The 19,971-nt window shown below is 40.6% G+C and overlaps 1 protein-coding gene across 1 annotated transcript in view; it reads right to left on the reverse strand.

The window, feature by feature from the left end:
- Positions 1-19,971, reverse strand: part of LOC104343669 (amine oxidase [flavin-containing]) — a 33,214-nt gene that overhangs the window by 3,018 nt on the left and 10,225 nt on the right. Inside the window, exons 3-11 of the mRNA XM_009947623.2 lie at positions 15,281-15,385; positions 13,499-13,590; positions 10,446-10,587; positions 9,005-9,154; positions 8,194-8,353; positions 6,666-6,762; positions 5,819-5,872; positions 1,502-1,559; positions 428-525 (exon numbers count right to left, since the gene is read on the reverse strand). Of these exons, the coding sequence (XP_009945925.2) occupies positions 428-525; positions 1,502-1,559; positions 5,819-5,872; positions 6,666-6,762; positions 8,194-8,353; positions 9,005-9,154; positions 10,446-10,587; positions 13,499-13,590; positions 15,281-15,349 (920 nt within the window). The 5' untranslated portion in view covers positions 15,350-15,385. The remainder of the gene's footprint in view (positions 1-427; positions 526-1,501; positions 1,560-5,818; positions 5,873-6,665; positions 6,763-8,193; positions 8,354-9,004; positions 9,155-10,445; positions 10,588-13,498; positions 13,591-15,280; positions 15,386-19,971) is intronic.

A 19,971-nucleotide genomic window follows, 5' to 3' on the forward strand; every position in this document is an offset into this window, starting at 1 on the left:
CTTGACTGCTAAAAAGAAAGGAACAGTCCAAAGAAATCATTCATTACTGTCAATGTCAGCAAGAATTAACTCTCTGCCAGTATTTATAAAATACCAGCTAAAGATGTGCTGGAAATGGTAACAGCGATCTCAAATACCCAAAGCCAGTTTTGTAAACAGATTGTGAAACTTCCCAACTCCCTTCCAAGAACCCACTCAGCTTATTCACCGAATAACAAAAGAGAATAAAGACCTCTAATGATACTGTACTCATCCATCATAAAACCCAATTGAGACAAGTGGAAGGTTGTATCTGTTTAAAATATTCCCCAGTGATCTTAAAGGTATAAAGCGAACAGTGACAGAGGATTTATGACCCTTTCTGAGGACATTTATTAACTTGGTCTTATCTTACTACTCTGAAGCCCACTATAAATAAACATGGTACCTTCCATACTGAGTCATTATGCCTGGTGGGAAGTAGGCTGTGTAGCAGCCCCCAGAATACTGCTCTTCACACCAGTTCTTCTCTTCATAATGCACTGGCTGTAAAACAGAGATTAATTCACTCAAGGAAAGGACAAAGTTCCAAGGAAGCCAATAAAAGAACTGAGAAGAAAGTAGAGAAGAATAGCTTATGATTTGCTGCATGTCAATGTCTGACACATTTAAGTCTCTTATTGCAACATGGATCCAACACAATAAACCTTAATTTTAGACACTGACAGCTGTTTTTAAAAAAACCCTAGCTAATCTGGCCACTGTAGAACACAATCCTCTTAATCTGTCAATGTAAATTTATGCTTTGAGCACAGATTTATGCTTTGAGACATGGAAAGCAAAATTAACCTCTGGTGTGCACAGGTATACTACTTGTAATATGTAGACTGGATACAAATATATACTGTTAAAATGCAAAGTATGCTACTTGCATGGTTCTGCTTACAATACCGTTGCGTTTAAAATGATGTAATCTTGGGATCAGTGTCTACACCATTTAACACGTGTAAAATTGCCCTTAAAGGATGAACAGCAATTGATCACAAACTAAGCATGAGATCACACAAATCCTATCAGTTATTCACCATTACAGGGAAGAGAAGACAAAGGAAAGGCAAAAAAACCCCAAATCCACGCAGCAATGGACCTTAGCAACTAGTAAAAGAGAAGAAACGTTATGCTCAACACAGACTGAGAGGGAGAGACAAGCCCATCACATCTGAAAACAGTTGAGATGTATGGTGGTAAGCACTGGGAATGCCACCCATAAAGCTGGACAAGAACACTTCTTCCTTTTAACTGTTTCATAAGCTCATTCTTATCCTTACTGCCAAACACAACCCAAGACTTGCCATAACCTTCTCTCCACTCCTCTACAGAGGGCAGCAAGTGCTCCCATAGCAGGTACCTTTTCCAAAACGCTACGCAGCGTTGTGCCAGGGTGCTGCTGCATTTTCTTTCACTCTGCCCTTCCCCAGCTCAACAAGTCTGACAGATGCCATGCTTTAGATTTTGTGCTTACATGTAAAGCTTCTTCGGCTCCCAGAACCTTTGCATAGAGCTCACACAGCCTCGTCTTCCTGCAAGAGAAAAGCAACAGAAGACTTCTGCATGAGGAAAGAGAAAACAAATCACCTCTAATATGTCCTGGTTTCAAGAGAACAAGTATTAATATCTGCTTGAACTTGAGTTTCCAGCTTTTGGGGATCTATCCTAATTGGTCAGCCTCTAGTTTGCTAGAAATAACTCAAACTCCTGTGCTACATAAGTGCCAGTTTTACCAGCGGTTATGCAAGCTGTTCCCTTAAGATTCCACTAGCAGCCCAAATCCATATATTATCCAGATGTTCCCTAGGCTGTAAGGAAAAGAAAGTAGTAAGGCACTGCACTTTTTTGTCTTAGCACGCAGTCTAACTTACGTTTTTTTCCTACAAAGATGCAGGTACTGATAGCCTGAGGCTCTCAGGGAATCAGTACTTTATGTCTGTATCTATAAAATTTCCTGGTTTAGTTTATGAGTCTATAAATCCATGAATATCCTTCATTCTGTAGCAAACCCCAAGAGCAATTAAGTTTGTGCCCACAAGCTTTTGGGTCCTACTGTTTACTGTTAGCTGCACTGCACCAATTCCAAAACACAAGAAGATCAAGATGAAATAATAGTTAACAACTACGAAAAGCAAACATGCAAACACAACACTGGAAAGGTATTTACTTCTGGAAGCAAATCCTGTGCTCCACAGAAAGCCATGCTGAGCACAGAAATACAGCAGTCCCAGCTCTGTCACTGTACGGGCTATACTCGCAGCTATATAAGCATATGAGGAAACTGTATACTGCTGTATGAAGCAATCCAGCTACACTGGAGCCCACCTATATTCAAGAGTAGCTGAGCTCAAAGAATGCTATAGAAAAGGGATGGGGAGAAAAAAAAAAAAAAAAAACACACAGGAAGACCTGAAGGGCCTTGAAGAAGGTGTCCTCCTGCACAGGCTGGGGCTTGAGCAGCAAAGTGAAGGCTGCTACAGTTCAGGAAGAGCCATGGCCCTGGGATGATTTTGCTGCTGGCAGGTGTCAAGCCCAGCAGCAGCAGAGGGGAAGGAAGCAGCCCCTTCCTTGTGCCCTGGGGTGGAGGACAAGGGTGACCCTGCTGCAGAAGCAGAAATGCATGGTGACACAGTGACCAACCAGGAGGGCTCAGAGAGCTGCAGGATCTGTATGTGAACAGCCCTCTGCAGTCAGGAGGTGACATGAATCCAGCAACAGCCATAACGAAAGGGATCATTTCCTCTATTTCTCTCTGTCTCTCCCGATATGAGGTGAGAACCATGCCCTGCAGACCACCGGCACCTACCCAGTGTCCAAACAGAACCAAACCATCTTAACAACATGATCCAGCAAAGCCTCTGCTGAGGTCTGCCCGCTACCTCTCACAAACACCCACCAGCTCCTGCTTTCAGGGCACGTCAGTAACACCACAGGACTCCATAGGGAAGCAAGTTATCACCTTGGGAACCCTCTGCTTCTGCTCCTCCCAGCACCATGACAGGGATGAGATGGACTCATCTAGATCTGCCTGCGCTGTGCCGCCCTGCCCTATTTTCACACATGACTTGCGGACCCTCCAGGAAGCCTGGACATGGCATACCACAGGCTGGTGGGGATTCTCATGTACAGCCAACTGCAGGGCTCCAAGAAGGTGCAAGTTCACTGCTGTTTGCTGACTACATTGCAAATACAGATAAAATTAGTTTACGATAACCGTGCAAAAGAAAATATTAAGCTTCAGGTCAAAGGCAGCTTCAGATTCTTAAGAATTTTCAACCTTGGAAGGAATTATTCATCAATAATAAGGTATTATTTGACAGGGGAAAAAAAAGACACAGAAAAGCAGTTTCTAAAGGATTGAATTATGCCAACAGTAATCTATCACTGAGGACATTCTCCCTAATAAGAGCTATCCTTGCAGATGCTCTTGTCTCTGCAACATCTGCACTTTTTGTCCTAAACAGTTTAAATAAATACTTCTGTTTGGATTTATGGTTAATGCTAGCACAGAGCTTATGGAATATGCAGTCAGTAAAATCTTTATTTCTTGGCTTTGGACTCAGCTGTGAAATTTCCCCCAGCACTACATAAGAGGAAAGTTTTGCCTGGAGCTACCTAGGTAGGATCCTATTGAGAGTTACACTGTGCCCAGTGAGGAAGAAGCGCACAAGCAGACACTCAACTCTTTTCTGTGCTCTCTTATTCCAAAGCAGTGTGTGATGCTGTCACCTTCGTTGCACAGCTGTGAAAGGTAGGGTACAATCTAACCACCATAATTACTCACTGGCACCCGGCCTGGGAAGACCAGCTGGAAGGCAGTAGCAAGTTTTACTCCCTTCAATCTGGCTTAGGCTGTAAAACGGTTTCCATGCCCTCCCACAAACCGCTGTTCCCAGCCATAATTTAGGATAGCTGCCACGGAACTCTACATTCTACTCTTCATATCCAAGGATTACCAAAAACCTTACCCTGTCATCAACATGATAAAGGAAGAGCCCAGCTTGTGCTGACAGGCGAGCACAGCATCTCAGCAAGATGCATCCTCTGTAGGGTGCCACAAGAAGCCTGTCCTCAGAAGAGAACCCTCCCTGCAAACACCATAGCCCCCATCTGAACAACACAAACTGGCTGCACCCTGAGCATACACTGGGAGAAGGTCCAGGTTCACACTCTGGCTTCTCTTGGACTCCGATTTCCACTGGAAGGAGACTTGTGCTCACGTGCAGGAGAGGAGCTGCAGTGCAGCCCAGTAGGTTTCTGCCTTGGCTGGCTGTGGCCAGGACTGCAGGAGCCAGAGAGACACACCCCCCACACCACGGCACATTTATCAGGTACCAACCCAAGCATATTTCATAACCATTCTTTACCAAAACAAAGTCCTCCTTAGTCTAAGGTTTATTTCTCAAAACACAAAGAGTTCAAAACCCTTTTGTTTAAGACTCGGCTGTAGGCAGCAGCAGAGTCAGATAATTGTGCTAATGCTTTTAATGCCCACAGGAAAGCAACCTTTCCTTCATGGTACCTTGCAAACAGCCAGGACAGCGCTTCATTTCACAGAAAGAGATGTTCTCAAATACTGTAAATGCTCAGTTATGTCTATTGTACCAACACACAGCATAAGACAGCATTTAGTGTTTACAATGGCTTAAAAAGCTGGGCACACTTGATTTCAGGATACCTACACTACTATATCGTCAATCACCTGCTGGAGGTCCATCTCAAAGCCTGAGTGCTGAGGAAAAGGCTGCCTTGTCCATCCCTAATAAAATTAAAAGTGCTCTGTGATAACAGGCTGTCATTTGAAAAGACTGGGACATTAACAGCCCCATTTAGACCCATAATCCACACACTGTTAGACTACTACCTGCAAAACTAATCTGAGATGACTATATCTTCTCTAGTTAGGACTAGCTATTACTGTAACGATGTTTACTTGGACACAGTATTCCTTGTGGCATGTTTTAAAAACAAATGTATTTTCTTCATGTCAGAACAAGGCTCTCCTTATATCCACATTCTCTACTTGTAGCTTTAATTTGATCAGATACTGTGAATCACTGTGATTGAAAAAACCCATTATTTTGTAAATTCTATTTCAGTAATAAACCAATGAGCACTAGTGTATGGAGAGATTTGTTTCCAGAAGACAGTAAAAAAGCTCTTTATCTGTGTCTGAAGGGCATTTTTTTTCCCCATAACTGAGGGTGGAGAGCTGGAGGCAGCTTTTTGACCCCTTCATGATGATAAGGTCTCATTCATGGCAGCTACAACAGCCTCAAGGTTGCACTAAGTTACAGACACTGAAAGGACCCTCCTGTCAGGTGATTAGAAAAAAAAAAAAATAATCAAGCACAGTGGCCAAACCTGTCCCTTCTGACAAGCTTTCAAAGAGCTCAGTGCACTTGCAGGAAGCAGTGGGTGGGATGAGGCTGGCAGTGGACCCCTTCCAGTGAGGGCAGTAGAGTATCTACACTACTTTCATATTCAGCAGCTTAGGGTAGTTCCTTTCGCTAGTCACATAAGCAAAGTAGCCCTGCTGGAAAATGAGAACAAGGACCAGAAAGCTTCCAAAGGGCAGGGGCTATCACATCTTCTCCTGGTTTGTGCGAATTCTGTGGGCCCTTCATCCAAAAGCAAGTTAAGATCTCTTCTTCCTTAAAGTGGCATGTTTGCCTACTGTCACAAGGTTACATTCAACTTCCTTCAGATCAGGGCATTTTTTTCCTGCTCTGGTCATTTATAACAAAATTTTGACTCAGATTCCATGCAGACCTCCCGTGTTTGTACTTACCTTTCTTCTTTTGTGAGACCTGTCAGTCTTCTGCACTTCCGAGCAAGAATGAAGCTGTAGGAAGACCACAAACATTACTTCCATTATGTTACTACATTCCCTGCATTATTTAAAATGACAATACCTTATGATGGGATGCAGTGACTTATAGTATTTGTTTTTATGTCTCTATCCAAAATACCCATTTCATCCCTCTGCATAACGTTATATGCTCTGCCTGCTGCTTGCACAACTTACTGTGGAAAGAGACACTCTAAGATTCAGGTTAGAGTATTTGTATGAGCTGTTTCCCAATAACCTTAATTTTATACAGCAGTGGGTGCAGACATACAGCAACAAGAGGTGAAGCCCGAGATTGAACTGGAAATTACTGTTTAATAAACTTTCAATAAATGATCATACTCTCTGGCTGTTTAAAAAGCAGAACAAAACAAAATATAATTCCAGAAAACAAATTTTCATTTAAAGAACTGGGAGATTTGGGGGACACAAAAATATTTGGAGAAAACTTTACATTTTTACAATCACCCCCTTTTCTCCTTCCTTTCCTATTCTCCAATTTTGTACCTTGCCACACAAAGAGGCAAAGGATGATAGTGAGAAAAAGAAGAAAAACAGAATTCAATGTTTTTAAATTAGCAATTAAAACAGAGAGAACATTTTTTGAATGAAAAAAATCATAGAACATATTCACCACACACTGAGAAACTCAAGCCTTTTGAGTTTTTTAGTTTTAAAGCACTATTTTAAAGTATTTCCCTTTAAAAGTGGCAGGTTTTCCATTTCAATTGTTGCCTCTAAAACAAAAATAAAAAGATATTAACTAGACACTTTCTTTGTCTCTTACCCTATTATGGCAGGAAAGCTGCCATCAGGCTTAGTATCATCAAGTGTTAAACCAATTGCAGCATCCTCATCTTCAATGATCATGGTACCACAATACCCTGTTAAGCACATGGTGGAAAAGAAGTCAGGATCCATGTATTCAAATGCAGGAACAAACTTCCAAGTTGTGAAATACTCAGAATTTGACTGGAAAAAGCCTTGAACCACCTGATCTAAATCCACTTTGCTTTGAGCAAGGCATGGGACTAGGTGATATCCAGAGGTCCCTCCCAGTCTCTATCATTTTTTGATTCTATGATTCTAATACAGGGAAGTATGAAAACAAAGGAAAGGAGATCAAAAAACCACAAATAAAGCAACCCCCACCATGTGACAAACATTAGCACCCAGGTCCCTTGCTGATCTGCAAGGCAGTGTAGTATTGCTGCCTCAAGTCAGAGAACTGCTAGATCCTCTCTAGAAGAGAAAGTTTATGTTTGAGATGTACTGACAACTAACAACCCTTTTCGAGTATCTTTAAAACAGAAAGACAAGGAATGTCCTATTGTTGAATTAATTATAGAAAAATAAATTATTCTGCAACCCAGTTAGGAAGGCAATTATTAATTGCACAGAAACAGATTGCTCTCAGATATGGAAGTGCCTCTACCAAAGCTGTTTCCATATATGGCATTTTTGTCAGGCATAAAAGGAGATATTCGTACATCATTTTGAAAACACAATTATTCTTAAAAGAATGGTTTGAAGAAAATACATTGCTCTTAAAAGAAGAACAATGCTGTTAGCAAAGCACAGTACGCAAACTACGGGTTCTATCAGGAAATGGGAGTCACCTCTTGCCAACCCATCCCAAACCTAACAGCCAGAATATACCAGGATCCAGAACTCTTAAAATCATTCACAAAGATGAAGGGTTGATGACATCTGTAGACAAAACACAGATGTGGACGCATTATAACCAGTGATGAGAAATGGGTGTTATTACATTGCAGTTGGTCTTAGATCCGGTAAGTTCTAAGAGAGAGCTGAGGAATCATGATGGAAACATTCAGCATGTAAAGGAAGTCCAGGATGACTAGCCCAGCTGGGGATGTCTATGTGAAGACACCTTCAATTAAGTCTGCCCAGTGCATCCAGAAGGCCGAAGTTCCGCAGGCTAACTGATGGGATAAAAACTCTTTCCATCACATATCACTTGTACCTTTATATTAGTGTACAAGTAGGAGAGACTCATCTCATATCCAGGTGCCACTGAAGGAAAATGAGAGGACAACAAAGAACAACCAAGGCAATAAGCAACAGGCATGAGTTCTCCCTTCACGCCTACCTCTTTCTTTTTGTTCCCGAACCACGCTCTCTTCCCAACTGATCTCTCAAGTTTCTCAGACAGGGGAAGGCAAAAATGGCATAGAAGTGTATGAATTCTCCTTCTAAGGTACAGCATCCTCCAAACACAAAACCTACTCTGTTACCATGTACCCGCTCCCCTCTCTCTGTCACTACTATTCCTTTCAATTAAAACAAAATACCCTTCTTCCTCCAGAAAGTTTCCTTATAGTATACAATGCACTTGATGACTGAGCCCATGGGGATTCGGTGGATGAGCTGGTTTCTCATCGGGGGCAAAGGTGGGTTGAAATGAATCTTCAAACCAAGAGCTGGGGGAATGGCACTGATCACATATTTGCCCTGGAAAAGAAATTATACGTAAGCCAAATACATTCTCCACTACTTCATCCTAAGTGTATTGCTCTAATCTTCTTGGCAGACATCTGGGGAGGCTGCAGGGTGTATCTTCTGAAGCAATTTTGGCATTTAGCATAAGAATTGCTAAACTGAACCATCACAAAATCCTGCTTGTTAAACAACAAACAAGCATTATATAAACAGCCATCTGTTCGAATGATGGGCAGCTGCTCTTTCCCTAGCGCTTAAAAAAAAAAAAAGTGCTATGTTATAAGAGTCCATTGGTCTCCCAGCCATCTGGGCTCTGCTGTTACAACTTGGAAGCAAAGGCTGCAATGTTTTTCACAGAAAGTTTATTACTAAATTACATTTTTGTGTTCACCTTACAATTATCCTTTCATTTGGAAGGTAACTGAACACAAACGATGCTAGCAAAGAAAGAGTTTGAATATACACTTTGCTTTTCAGGCATCACTTTAAAGCTCTATCACTGCTATTACTTTGGGACAATCAGAAAGTGTGACTTTCTGTCATAGTTACTTAAATCTCTGCTACATTTTTGTACAGAAATTTGGAGAAGTCAAAAAAGAAAAGCTAAAGGTTTTCTAGCCATCCCAGCACAAATAGTTGCTTAAACATTAGAGGATTTGTTACCTCATATAATTCATGATCTAAAGTTTCCACTATGACACTTTCACCCGACTGGTCGATGCGGATGACTGGCTTCCTCAGCTTCACCCGGCCTCCCAGGTGCTCCATTATTTTCTCACTGATCTGGCCAGAGCCCCCAACAAACTTCCTCTCCTGAAACAGAAAACAACTTGGCAAAGCAGACTCAGCAGAGCGGTGCTTGTAAACCGTGTATCGTGACAAACATTTTGCTTGGCATTCAAAACAAACCCCATTCTTCTGTTGTTAACAAAACATTTTTTGGGAAGTTTGGCAGTCCCTCCTGCAAAACACATCCACATTACTTTCTCTTTCAGTGAGCTCCTCAAATACTTCCCATATTTGACCACTTCAGTAACCTCACAAGAAAATCCCTTCTCACGTGGCCTCCAAACGGATTCCACAGACTTGTGTGAATCAGCAAGACTTCTGAAAAGCACTTAAACTTTTAAAGCTCTCTTTTAGTTCATTCTTATCCCCACAGAGGTCTGTGTATCAGAAGTAGGAACCCTGATCCTCATAATAAGTAACGAGGTATAAGAAGTGACATAGCTCGCATCAAAAGTGTCTCCTGCAGCATATAATCTAATGTGACAGCACATAAACCAACTCAAATCACCTCTAACATAATATAGAATTCAAATAATACTTTATTCAACATATTTACAGTTAAATTATCTACAATTACTGCTTATCTATGCATACTTATGCATCTTAACATGTTTTAATGTATCTGTATTTTTAGTTATTTATGATTAAATAATTTGCATTTCTAAAAATATAATTATTTCTAATACAATTGGTAAAATTTGCATTTCTCAAGAGGAAGACCATTAACAGAATCTTTACTTTCTTGAAATGCAGAAGCAGCAATAATGTACCAGATTTCAAACATTTCAGAGCAGTATCATATTTAAGCAAGGGTGTTCATTTTCTTCAGACTGATTTTAAAATCTTAACAGTTTTAAGCCTTGAGAGCTTGCATCTTTAGGAATCCAGCTTTAGGCTACATTTTCAGTATTAATTTGGAGCACTCCACACACTCGTGCAGCTAGCATTGCCGTCTCCATTAAGTGCTTCTGAAGTGGAAAGGCTTGCTTCAGCCTCGTGACAGAAACAAGCATAAACAAAACTTTCTTTTTTCAATGTGGATAAGCAAAGTACATGTTCTGACCAGAGCCCAAAAGGAAGCCAGAGTCAGGAACAGATACAAATCTACCTAATCTCTGGGTCAATGCCTTCAGCATAGGAACAGCCTTCAACACTACTTTTACAAGATCCAGATTAATGTGTTATTGAATAGAAATAGTTAACAATGTGCTACTAGCTTAGTCACAGACATCTCAGTTGGCCCTCTGAACCAAAATAAACAAGCAAAAGAATGAAGGGCCTGTCACAAGCCACGCAAGGTGATGGCTGACAGTACCTGTCCTCCGTTGGACGTTGAGAATATCCTTGCTGTCCCCCCACACTGCTTCACGTACCACAAAAACCAAAGGGCAGAGACCTCATGGGGTTCAGAAGTGACATCCACATTCACAAACAGAGTTGCAAAACGCTTGGCAGCACTGCAACAAAGAAAAAAAAAGTGAGTTAATTTAAAGACTAAAGGATGACAAGAGTGTTCTTCTGTAGGAGAGAGACTGTTTTTGGCAACTACTTCTTTCACTGCAAGCAAAGGATTCCTTAATTTCAGTTGAAGTAGGAAACTACCAGTTCCTTCTATGCAACATTTTGCAAGTAACCCTGCAAAAAAAATGTTAATCAAGTACTGCTGTACTCCAGCCAAATTAGGGCTCCAGGAGACACTAAAGTCTATGAAAGCTTATGTCACTTTATGCTACTAATGCAAAGTCAGCCTTTCATCCTAGACTCAGGATTAAGGGAAGCAAGCCCTCCTGTCTTCACTGGACTCCAAAACCACCACATCCTCCCATGGTTCCTGGGTTACACACAAGATCTGGAGCTCTGTTTGCACCTGCTGAAGGCCTCCCTCAAGCACACAGGATAGAGATTATTCAAACATAAGAAGTTAAAGATCTTGTCTAAATTAATTATCTAAGCTCTCTGGATTAGTCAACATCTCCTCACTGCCTGCTCCTCTGCTGTGTTCAGGGAGTGAGCTGCAGCTGGAACATAACAGCAAAAGAAATCTAAGTAGGAAACCGTAAATGAAGAGACAGCATACACACATTCATACAAAAGTCTGGCAAGAAGAGGGAAAGGATACTTTCGGTTGCTCAAACTCAGTATTTTAAACAGTGGTCTGGTAGCCAGTGGTGATGACCGCAGAAAAGGAAAAGTGGCTGTGCCTGAAAAACGATCACTAATTCATGTCCTCCAGCTGCTGCTTTTGTAACAGCTCTACTGAAAATTACTGTTTAAATTTTTGGAAATAAGTTTTCAAAAGACGTCTACTGAAAATTACTATCTAAGATTTGGGGTGCATTAAGACAGAGTTAATTAAGGCTTAGGAAAACACTCCTCCTGTTAGAAGTAAATACTTCCTCTGCCCTCACTCTGAGAAGGAGTTTAAAGGGACATGCACAGGACCAAGAGATGTTCAGCTTAACTGCGTTGTGATTGACAGGGACTGAGACTCTACAGATTTTCATATATGTCAGGCATCAGGCAGTCAATAACTTCCAAAGCCAGTACAGAATCCACTTTTAGTTGCTTCTTTCTTTTTTCAGTCTTTGAACTTTCCAAAAAAAAAAAAAGCATAACTCAAATATACTGTTTCAAACAGCTATATATCTATGTAATAAAAACGCAACTTCTGTCCTTTCTAAAAATGCAAAGTCCTTCTGAAATAAAAAGCTGATCCGTTTGCTGAAATACAGGTGCATTCTGGCTTTGTTCTTGACAGCCAAAAATATTACAGAAAATATTTATCAATTTCTGTCTGTATAAACACATACTGTAAAATATTATCAACTCTGAAAGACATTTCATCTCATAGGACAATTAGTATATGTATTTATTAATATTTCATAAGCAGAAGCTATTAGACGGATTAATACCTATTAGAAGCTATTACATTCTCCTAGTTTCTGTTGCCTTCTCCCATTGCTTTTCAGCATTTCAGTTCCCCTGTTTCTCCTGGTGTTTTACCTAGAAATGGCAGTATGATTTCAACCAAAAGCACTCAGGTTATTTCCAGCATGCAACTGTAGCCAAAAGCAAACCTGCACAGTCTGTTAGATGAGAGGAAATAGTAGAAGATTACCCTTCTGGATCATTACCTTCCAGGGTGGGAAGTTTCTACGGCATGTTACCTAAATCTTGAACAAACTGGGCAAATCAAGCTGAGATGCACATATAAACTCTGAAAATCATCTTGGAATTAAGGCAGGCTGACAGTTAAGCCAATATGCAGGTAAAATGTCAAGTCTTATTCCATCAGAGTTTGAAAAAATACGACTGCAGTCACATGAGCTATTGGATATCGAATGACTGCCGATGCGTGGCGTTTTGCTAACTTGTATAGTTCCTTACCAAATCAGAGGTTCAGATGGTCAGCAGAATCACCAGCATACATTTCTATTTGGTTTCATGGAACATGGACTGCGATTCGAATGAGAAAGGCTTTCTATATGCTTTTGTGCAATTGTCACACTTATTAAAAGCAAAACAACCAGAAGATTAAACGTGTTTGGACAAGAGCCTACTATCCATTAACAATGATCACGTTGCTCTCCAGAGGCTGGCTGAAGCCGAAAAACACCCCTGTTGATGACAATGTCAGCTTGAGTGGGTGCTAGCAGGCTTCCACACCAAGCTCGTGCACGCTCCCCGCAGCCGTGTGTCAGATGCTTAGCAATTCTGAAGAGGTTGCTGGAGAAATCAATCTGCTCTACAGCAAGGCAGAATTAATGTGGTTGTTTTTTTCTTCAGTGCCAAGAAAACCAATCAAACTGCTGTTGAATGGCAAGTAAAGAAAAATAGCTTTGATATACACACAAAAAAAGGAAGCATTTTCAGTTTCCCTGGGTGGCATATAGTGCAGCACTTAAACAATAGAACGATGGGTGTTAAAGTGATTTAGTGCTATTCCAAGACTTAGTACTTTAATAAAATCAGATGGTCTAGTACAGAATAAATGTGTGTTGTTCCATCAAAAGTTTGATTCAAAAACCTACTGTAGCCAGAGCATTTTTCTCTTAAATGTTAAAACACACAGTAAAGACAGGGAAAGTGCACATAACAGATGAAGGTACTACCCATCTTTTCAGAACTAACCCTCCCCAAATACATTTTCCTTTTACCTTTACTTTAGTCTAAAGAGTTACGGAAACATAACAGAATCTACTGTGTGTGCTGACAGGTGTTGTGGTCCATTACCACAAGATTTTCTCAGCCCATTTCTTTGAAAAGGCTGTATTCTAGCGGTAGTTATATCTGTTTGCAAGGCAGTAACACTTATATAATAGCTTATGTACTGTAGAGCTCCAAATTTTGTATTAAATATTTTCTTACTTTGTCCAGCAAATTTTATCTATGAAATCTTGCATAGTCATTTTGTCCCATTCTTCTGCATGTGGAGCTTTCCATGGGGCTTCATTGGGAATCTAGGGAGACATGAAAGAGCATTAGTCAGCAAATGAATGAGTGGCATAAGAAAGAGACAACGAACACAAACAAACTCATCTTTACATGGTAATTCAGCCTGCAAATTCCTGGCAGGTAATATAGTGAATTTAACAGAGGATGCTTTCAGGACTTTTGTTGTTTGCTTGTTTTAAGATTATTATTTTTTTTTTTTTTTTAGATTGAAGAATAGAGAATAATTTTAGAATTAAGAATTTTGCCTAGAAAGGCAAGTACAGTGCTGGTGAATGTCTCTGAGTTATTCTGTAACTCTCCCATTCATCTATGAAAGGAACAGCAACCTCTTCTCAAAGTCTCGTAGCTCAGTGTGAAGGACAGTCGGATTTTTCTTGCCTTAAACAACCTGTTTTGCAGATTTTATGTATGTGTCTTGAACAAACCTGTTTTACAGGGCAAGTTTTGTATATTAGCCCTAAAAACAGCCTGCTTCGCACTACAGCCTGCTCCAGAGAGGGAACAAGCCTCGCGAAGGTGGAGCAGTGCTCCCTCCTCGGGGATAAGACGCTGAAGCAGTGCTCCCTCCTCGCACATAGGAGGGTGGAGAGGTGTTCTTCAGAGACTTTAGTTGGGGCGATCAATAAAGGGAGGCTTCGTTTGGAGCAAGCTACCCAACCTCCCCTATCCAAGCGGACAAACCCCGCAGAAGAGGGGTGCTTCTGAACTTGGGGAGGCCCACTCCCTTATCTACAGGTGTACATCAGACTTGGGGAGGTCCATCCCTTATCTATACTGGACAGAACCCCTTTGGACCCCCCAAAATATTGTATACTGCACCTGTGTCCTAATTAGTGTGAAAAGTGAGAAGAGGAGGGGATAATATGAATAGAACTCATGAATATTAATAGAAAGGGAAAATAAAAATACCAATAATGAAGACACAGGTCCACACCCACCACCGAAGAACCAAAGATCAGACCGGACCTGCGAGACCTCGCTAGACCCCAGGAGTAGTCATAGCTCTTTATCTCTTCCTTTCTCTTTTACTTTTTTGTTTCTTTTCTTCTCTCTCCAAATTATTAGATAGAATTAAGGAAAGCCATACATTTATCTGATCTGTGAAACATTACTATTAAAGTGTGTTACTGCTGCCAATCTACTGACCAAAGAGGGTTATTAACTCGCTACCTTTGCCGAGCAAAGGGTCTCTGCTGTTCAGAGGAAAACCCCCTTTAAAAAAGACGATACAAAAGATCCACCTACCCCAAAACCCACTGAGTGGGACAGGACACTTGGTCAATAGAAAGCATACAGTACTGGCGACAAACTAAAATGGGCAAGTTGAATTTGAGTGTGGAGAAGGGCATACGTTTGAGGTCTACAAGCCTCTTAAAATATTACTTAAATCATCAGGCAAAGTGCTAAAAGTCACATGCATAAATCCTAGTGTTCATATATCCAGAAAAACAAAGGTATGACTGCAGAGAGCCTCAGCAGCATGCCCTTCAGAAGAGCTTATCAGGCTGCCACTTAGACCTGTGCTCTGACCACCAGTGTATACCAAAATGCATGGCATGATGCTGCTCTTGCCAGCACCACGTTTGTTCAAGCTAGAGCAGCTTTGTCTATCTGCATCCTAGTCCCATCTTCACTCTGCCCTTCATAGAGACAAAGCTGAGCTGAGCCAGTGAGCTGCAATTTCTTATGCCATACCTCCTTTCCCATTTCATCCATGGTCCTCCATAGGTTGTTGTAGTCCAGGTAGGCCAACGGATTCCACATAGGAGGGAATGAACCTTTAAAGGGGTAAGACTTACCCTACAAGATGAAAACCAGACAAAAACATCATAAAAACTAAATATGACACCAATCATGGCTTCTACATGCAGGAAGCTGCACCAAATGGTTAGAATGGAAGAAAGATTTAATCAATACGTGTAACACCTACTGACAGATGGTGTCTGTGTGCATGCAGAACAAGAGGCAGTGGGCACAAACAGAAACACTTTTTTACCGTGAGGGTGACCGAGCAGTGGCACAGATTGCCCGCAGAGGTTGTGAAATCTCCATCCCCGGAGATATTCAAAAGCTGTCTGGACATGGTCCTGGGCAATTGGCTCTAGGTGGCCCTGCTCAAGCAGGGGGGTTGAACAAGATGACCTCCAAAGGTCCTGTCCAACCCCTCAGCCGTTCTGTGATCCTGTTATTCTGCTTATGCAACTTAAGTGTGATAACGCAGTTGAATTAAGTGAGTTGTGTGTCATACTGATACTGCCTTGTATATTCAAAGCTTTAAATCGGGCACTTCTGGGCAACAAAACTAATACCCTGCAATAGAGTCACTAAGATCAGACCAAAAAAAATGAGATGGAACAGCACTGCTCAACTGAGATAAAATCAGCTATTTGTCTGAAAAAAAGGAAGCGAGTTACATTTTTTTCTCCAAAATGTTCATGAAAAAACTGAACTGTTAGTTGTATTTAGTGTTTTGTTTGTTGTTTTTTTCTTTCAAAATCAGTCAAAAGCAGCTGCGGTGAGCTTTATTATACACTAAAAATCATAGCTCAGTGACGTTCCTGGAAAAAAAAAACCAAATAAAACAAAAAACCAAAACGTTTCAGCTATCCTAAAACCCCCCAGCCTTACAGAAAACACAGCATTTACTAATAATGATGCATTCTTCCAATCCCACACCTCTGGCCATAAATGCCAGGAAGTGATAGTGTGGCCAATACGAATGTCCTAATTACACCACTATATATTTAATAGTTAGATTTTATATATCTATATATCCACTACTAGATATTCAGAAAGTCTAGCTTAATTAAGAGTGGAAGACAACAGGTAATTTGTAGAGCTATTTTATTTTCCCTGGCTGACTATATGGATGGAAGCATAACAGCTTTAAAAATTCACAAGAAATGCTCATTAGCATTATGTGGTTACTCGTTTGTTTTTTTTTTCCACAATGCATTCTAGACTCCATAAAATAGATAAACAATAAAGGCCAAATTGTGTGCCACAGCTGATTTTTCTAAACTGATATTAAATTAGGTATTTAAGTGGGCAATGCATCAGCTTGTGTACTAACTTTTAATAGATATTTGATGCGGTGCCACACAAATCCATCACTAAAAAATATTTACACTGGCTTCAAAACAAACAGCATCAAGATTTAATATTTAGAACCAGGTAACAATAACAACAACACTGTGTCTTGTTGAGGAGAAGTATCCAAAGACCACTTACAGAAAGCACCAGGCTTGATTTGATTTAATCTCTTACTAATAATGTGAAATAAGGGACAGAGAGCACATTATTCAGATCTGCAGGTGTTTGCAAGCACAAGAAAAGGCAGAAAAGGGCAAAAAGGGATTTGGAAACAACAAAGATATAACCTTGAAAAATGTTGGCTAATAACTTTGAGAACTTTAATTCAGAGACAGAGATACTCAGAAAGCAGTAAGGCAAAAAAATCAATCTTAAGTTAAGAATAAGAGAAAGTTAGTTTACAGAAGAACCACAACAGGTTAGAGAAAGTGAAGAAGAAACCATTTTTTTTTTTCCACTTAGTCCTTGTACAGTCACAGGACTGTAATGGAATCCTTGTCAGAAACACCAACATGATGAAAGTTAGGAAGAAAGCGAAGTGTGGGAAGAAAGGATTTAATTCTTTGGTACACGGACATATGAGGAAGTAGCTGCAAAACAGCAATTTCATTCCACAGTGTTTTTGAGGGAAGATTACAGTTTGTAAAATGCCAAAACAAAGTTTAAAAAGTTTTCAATCATAAGTACTGTCATAGCCAGAGTAGATCTCCAGTCACTTTACGAGCCAGAAGCACCAAGGTTGAAAGCATAGCATTTCCAATTTAAGAATGGACATTAAAGCACATGTTCACAAATACCCCAGAAAAATGGAGGGTGGTGGTTGGTTTTGGTTTTTGTTTGGGTGGATTTTTTTGTTTGTTTGGGTTTTTTGTTGGTGTTTTGTTTTGGTTTTTGTGTTTGTTTGGTTGTTTTTTTTTTATTCGGCAGGGAACAAAAGCACAATTCCACAGCTTTTGTGCGCACCCATATGAAAATACATTAAAATGGGAATCAGGAAAACATATCCCTGTAGATGGAGATGAACTCAATGAGTTTGTTTCATCAGAAGCATTTGGTCCAGACATGGACATCTGGGTACTACTATGGAATCTCTTTAACATGAAATTAGTTTGAACTAGGGCACTCCATACTCTGCTGCCAAAGGGCTCTGAAAGAAGAGCAAAAGCTCTCAGACCGAGTACCTTCCTGTCCCAGCTAGTAACATCTGAACCATGCTGCTAATTACCTTTTAGCCTTTTTGGGCACATTAAAATTCTATAACTAACTCTTACGGCAGCAAGAAGTCAGTGTTTACCATGCCTTCTTCTGATCACTGGAGCCACCCTTCACTAGCGTAAACACCGTGTAGGTGTTTCAAAGACAGAGCATATCAGTTTGGTTTTAAGTACCTAGCATTTCCCAGATTTAGATTTATGAAACATATACTGCTGTGCTCAAGAAAACCAGGACAGCATCAGAATGGGTTATTCCAATTATTGATTTTGTTCTGAGCTTCCTGCTCTGCCAGAGGCAATCCTAACTGAGTTAACCCCTCTGAGTTAACTCAAGTCTTATGAATTCCCTGTGGTGCTTCCTCATGAGTGCACGGCTAAGAGACACAGAAAACGTATCTTTGTTTTAGAATTCTTCTATTTCACTGCATTTGAACTGCTGAAAGGAAATCTTGGGTATGCCTCTTGTGCAGAAATCTGAGGTGACAAGTCTCATAAAGCACAAAATGAAACTTCAACCTGGAAAAATAGAAACAACCATCAAAGTTAGGGAGTCTCCTGTGAAAGTTACTTTCAAGAGCCCCTATGACATTACCTAAGGCCTGATCCTCATTTCCTACACAGACAAAACTCCAGGAGCTGTCAATCAGAACTTTAAGAAATTGCGAGACTAGGCTCTACATAAAACCAAAAATAGCAGCACCAAAGAAAGATTACGCCTTGTTTGCAGTAGTTTCCAAACGAACTGAAACATTTCAGCTCTACTTCTGATGAATTTGCACTTTTACAAACACAACAATCTTATTGATATTTAGGCAAAATGTGCTTATTTCTATCATATTGCTGGGAACAGCATTCTCCATACCTCCTGGTGCTGGATAATCTCTAAAGAAAAACAAGACACAGCTGAAAAATATGCCCCAAGATGCACAAAACCCTTTCGTTTTCAAATATTTTTTATACCTAAATCAGAGCAGTATAAAACCAGCAAGAATAACCACCCCTTCTGATCATTTAACATACTTCAACATCAGTACTATAATGCTCAAAGGCATTTTTTTTTTTTTAGGGATTAGTGGTATTTAATACAGGCATACACCTGTATTAAATTTTTTAGAAACTGTTTCATGATGCCACTTGCAATGGTGCCAAAAGCAGAACACCAGCATCAGCAGTCGGGAGGTCTACCTGCTATTGTATGGGTCACCTGCTGCTTACAAAGGCTGTTGCTGCAGTATGGGCTAAAGCATAGTGAAGAAGCTGAAACTATAGGGAGGAAATTTCATGCAACCCAGCTGTCTCAGGAACGAACAAACAAACAGGGAAATGAGAAATCCAGTGTTTGTCACAAATATTCCAATTCCCAATAGATTTTCTCATCCATGTCACGTCACCAACGTTTGGCTTAATTACACTACACCCATGTAATAAGTAGTATAAAAATAAGCTTTCTGTCTCCACCAGCTCTGTTTCAGGTCAAATAGCTGATATAAGTCATGGGTTATTATAGGGGAAAACCAGCACAGCATGGCAACTGGATATCAGCAGCCCCTTGAATATGAGCCCCAGCAGCTGGGAGGGCATAGGGATCGGATACCACACACTTTCTCCTGGGAGGGTGAGAGTGAACAAAGGGTTGGCTGAGAAAGGACATGCCCTGCAAGGAGATCATCAGTATCTCAATGCAGAGTGGGATCTCAGGAGAAAGTCTGCTTTTGCAGACACAAGACAACTTCATGCTCCCCTACAGTTACGTACCCAGGGAGCGCCTGACTGGGATGCAGTACTGCGAATTGAAGCCCCTGGTGCCAACGATCCATGCATTTTTTATGGCACAGTATAAACATCTCATAAATATAGTCAGCTTTCTTTGGAAAAAACAAGATGGTGCGGTGCATTCCCTGTATCACTGAATGAGCACAGATATTCCCTCATCTAAATCATCTAAACCTTGGAATAACTGATGCTAACTTCACCAAGATGCCACTCTGCATGTTAATTCAGTTACATAGGTTTACAGGCACATAGTGCCCTCTGCTGATTCACAGCACTGGCACATCACACACACCTTGTCCTCTCAGC

Source organism: Leptosomus discolor, chromosome 1 (genome assembly GCF_034619465.1).
Source record: "Leptosomus discolor isolate bLepDis1 chromosome 1, bLepDis1.hap2, whole genome shotgun sequence".
Classification (NCBI taxonomy): Eukaryota; Metazoa; Chordata; class Aves; order Leptosomiformes; family Leptosomidae; genus Leptosomus; species Leptosomus discolor.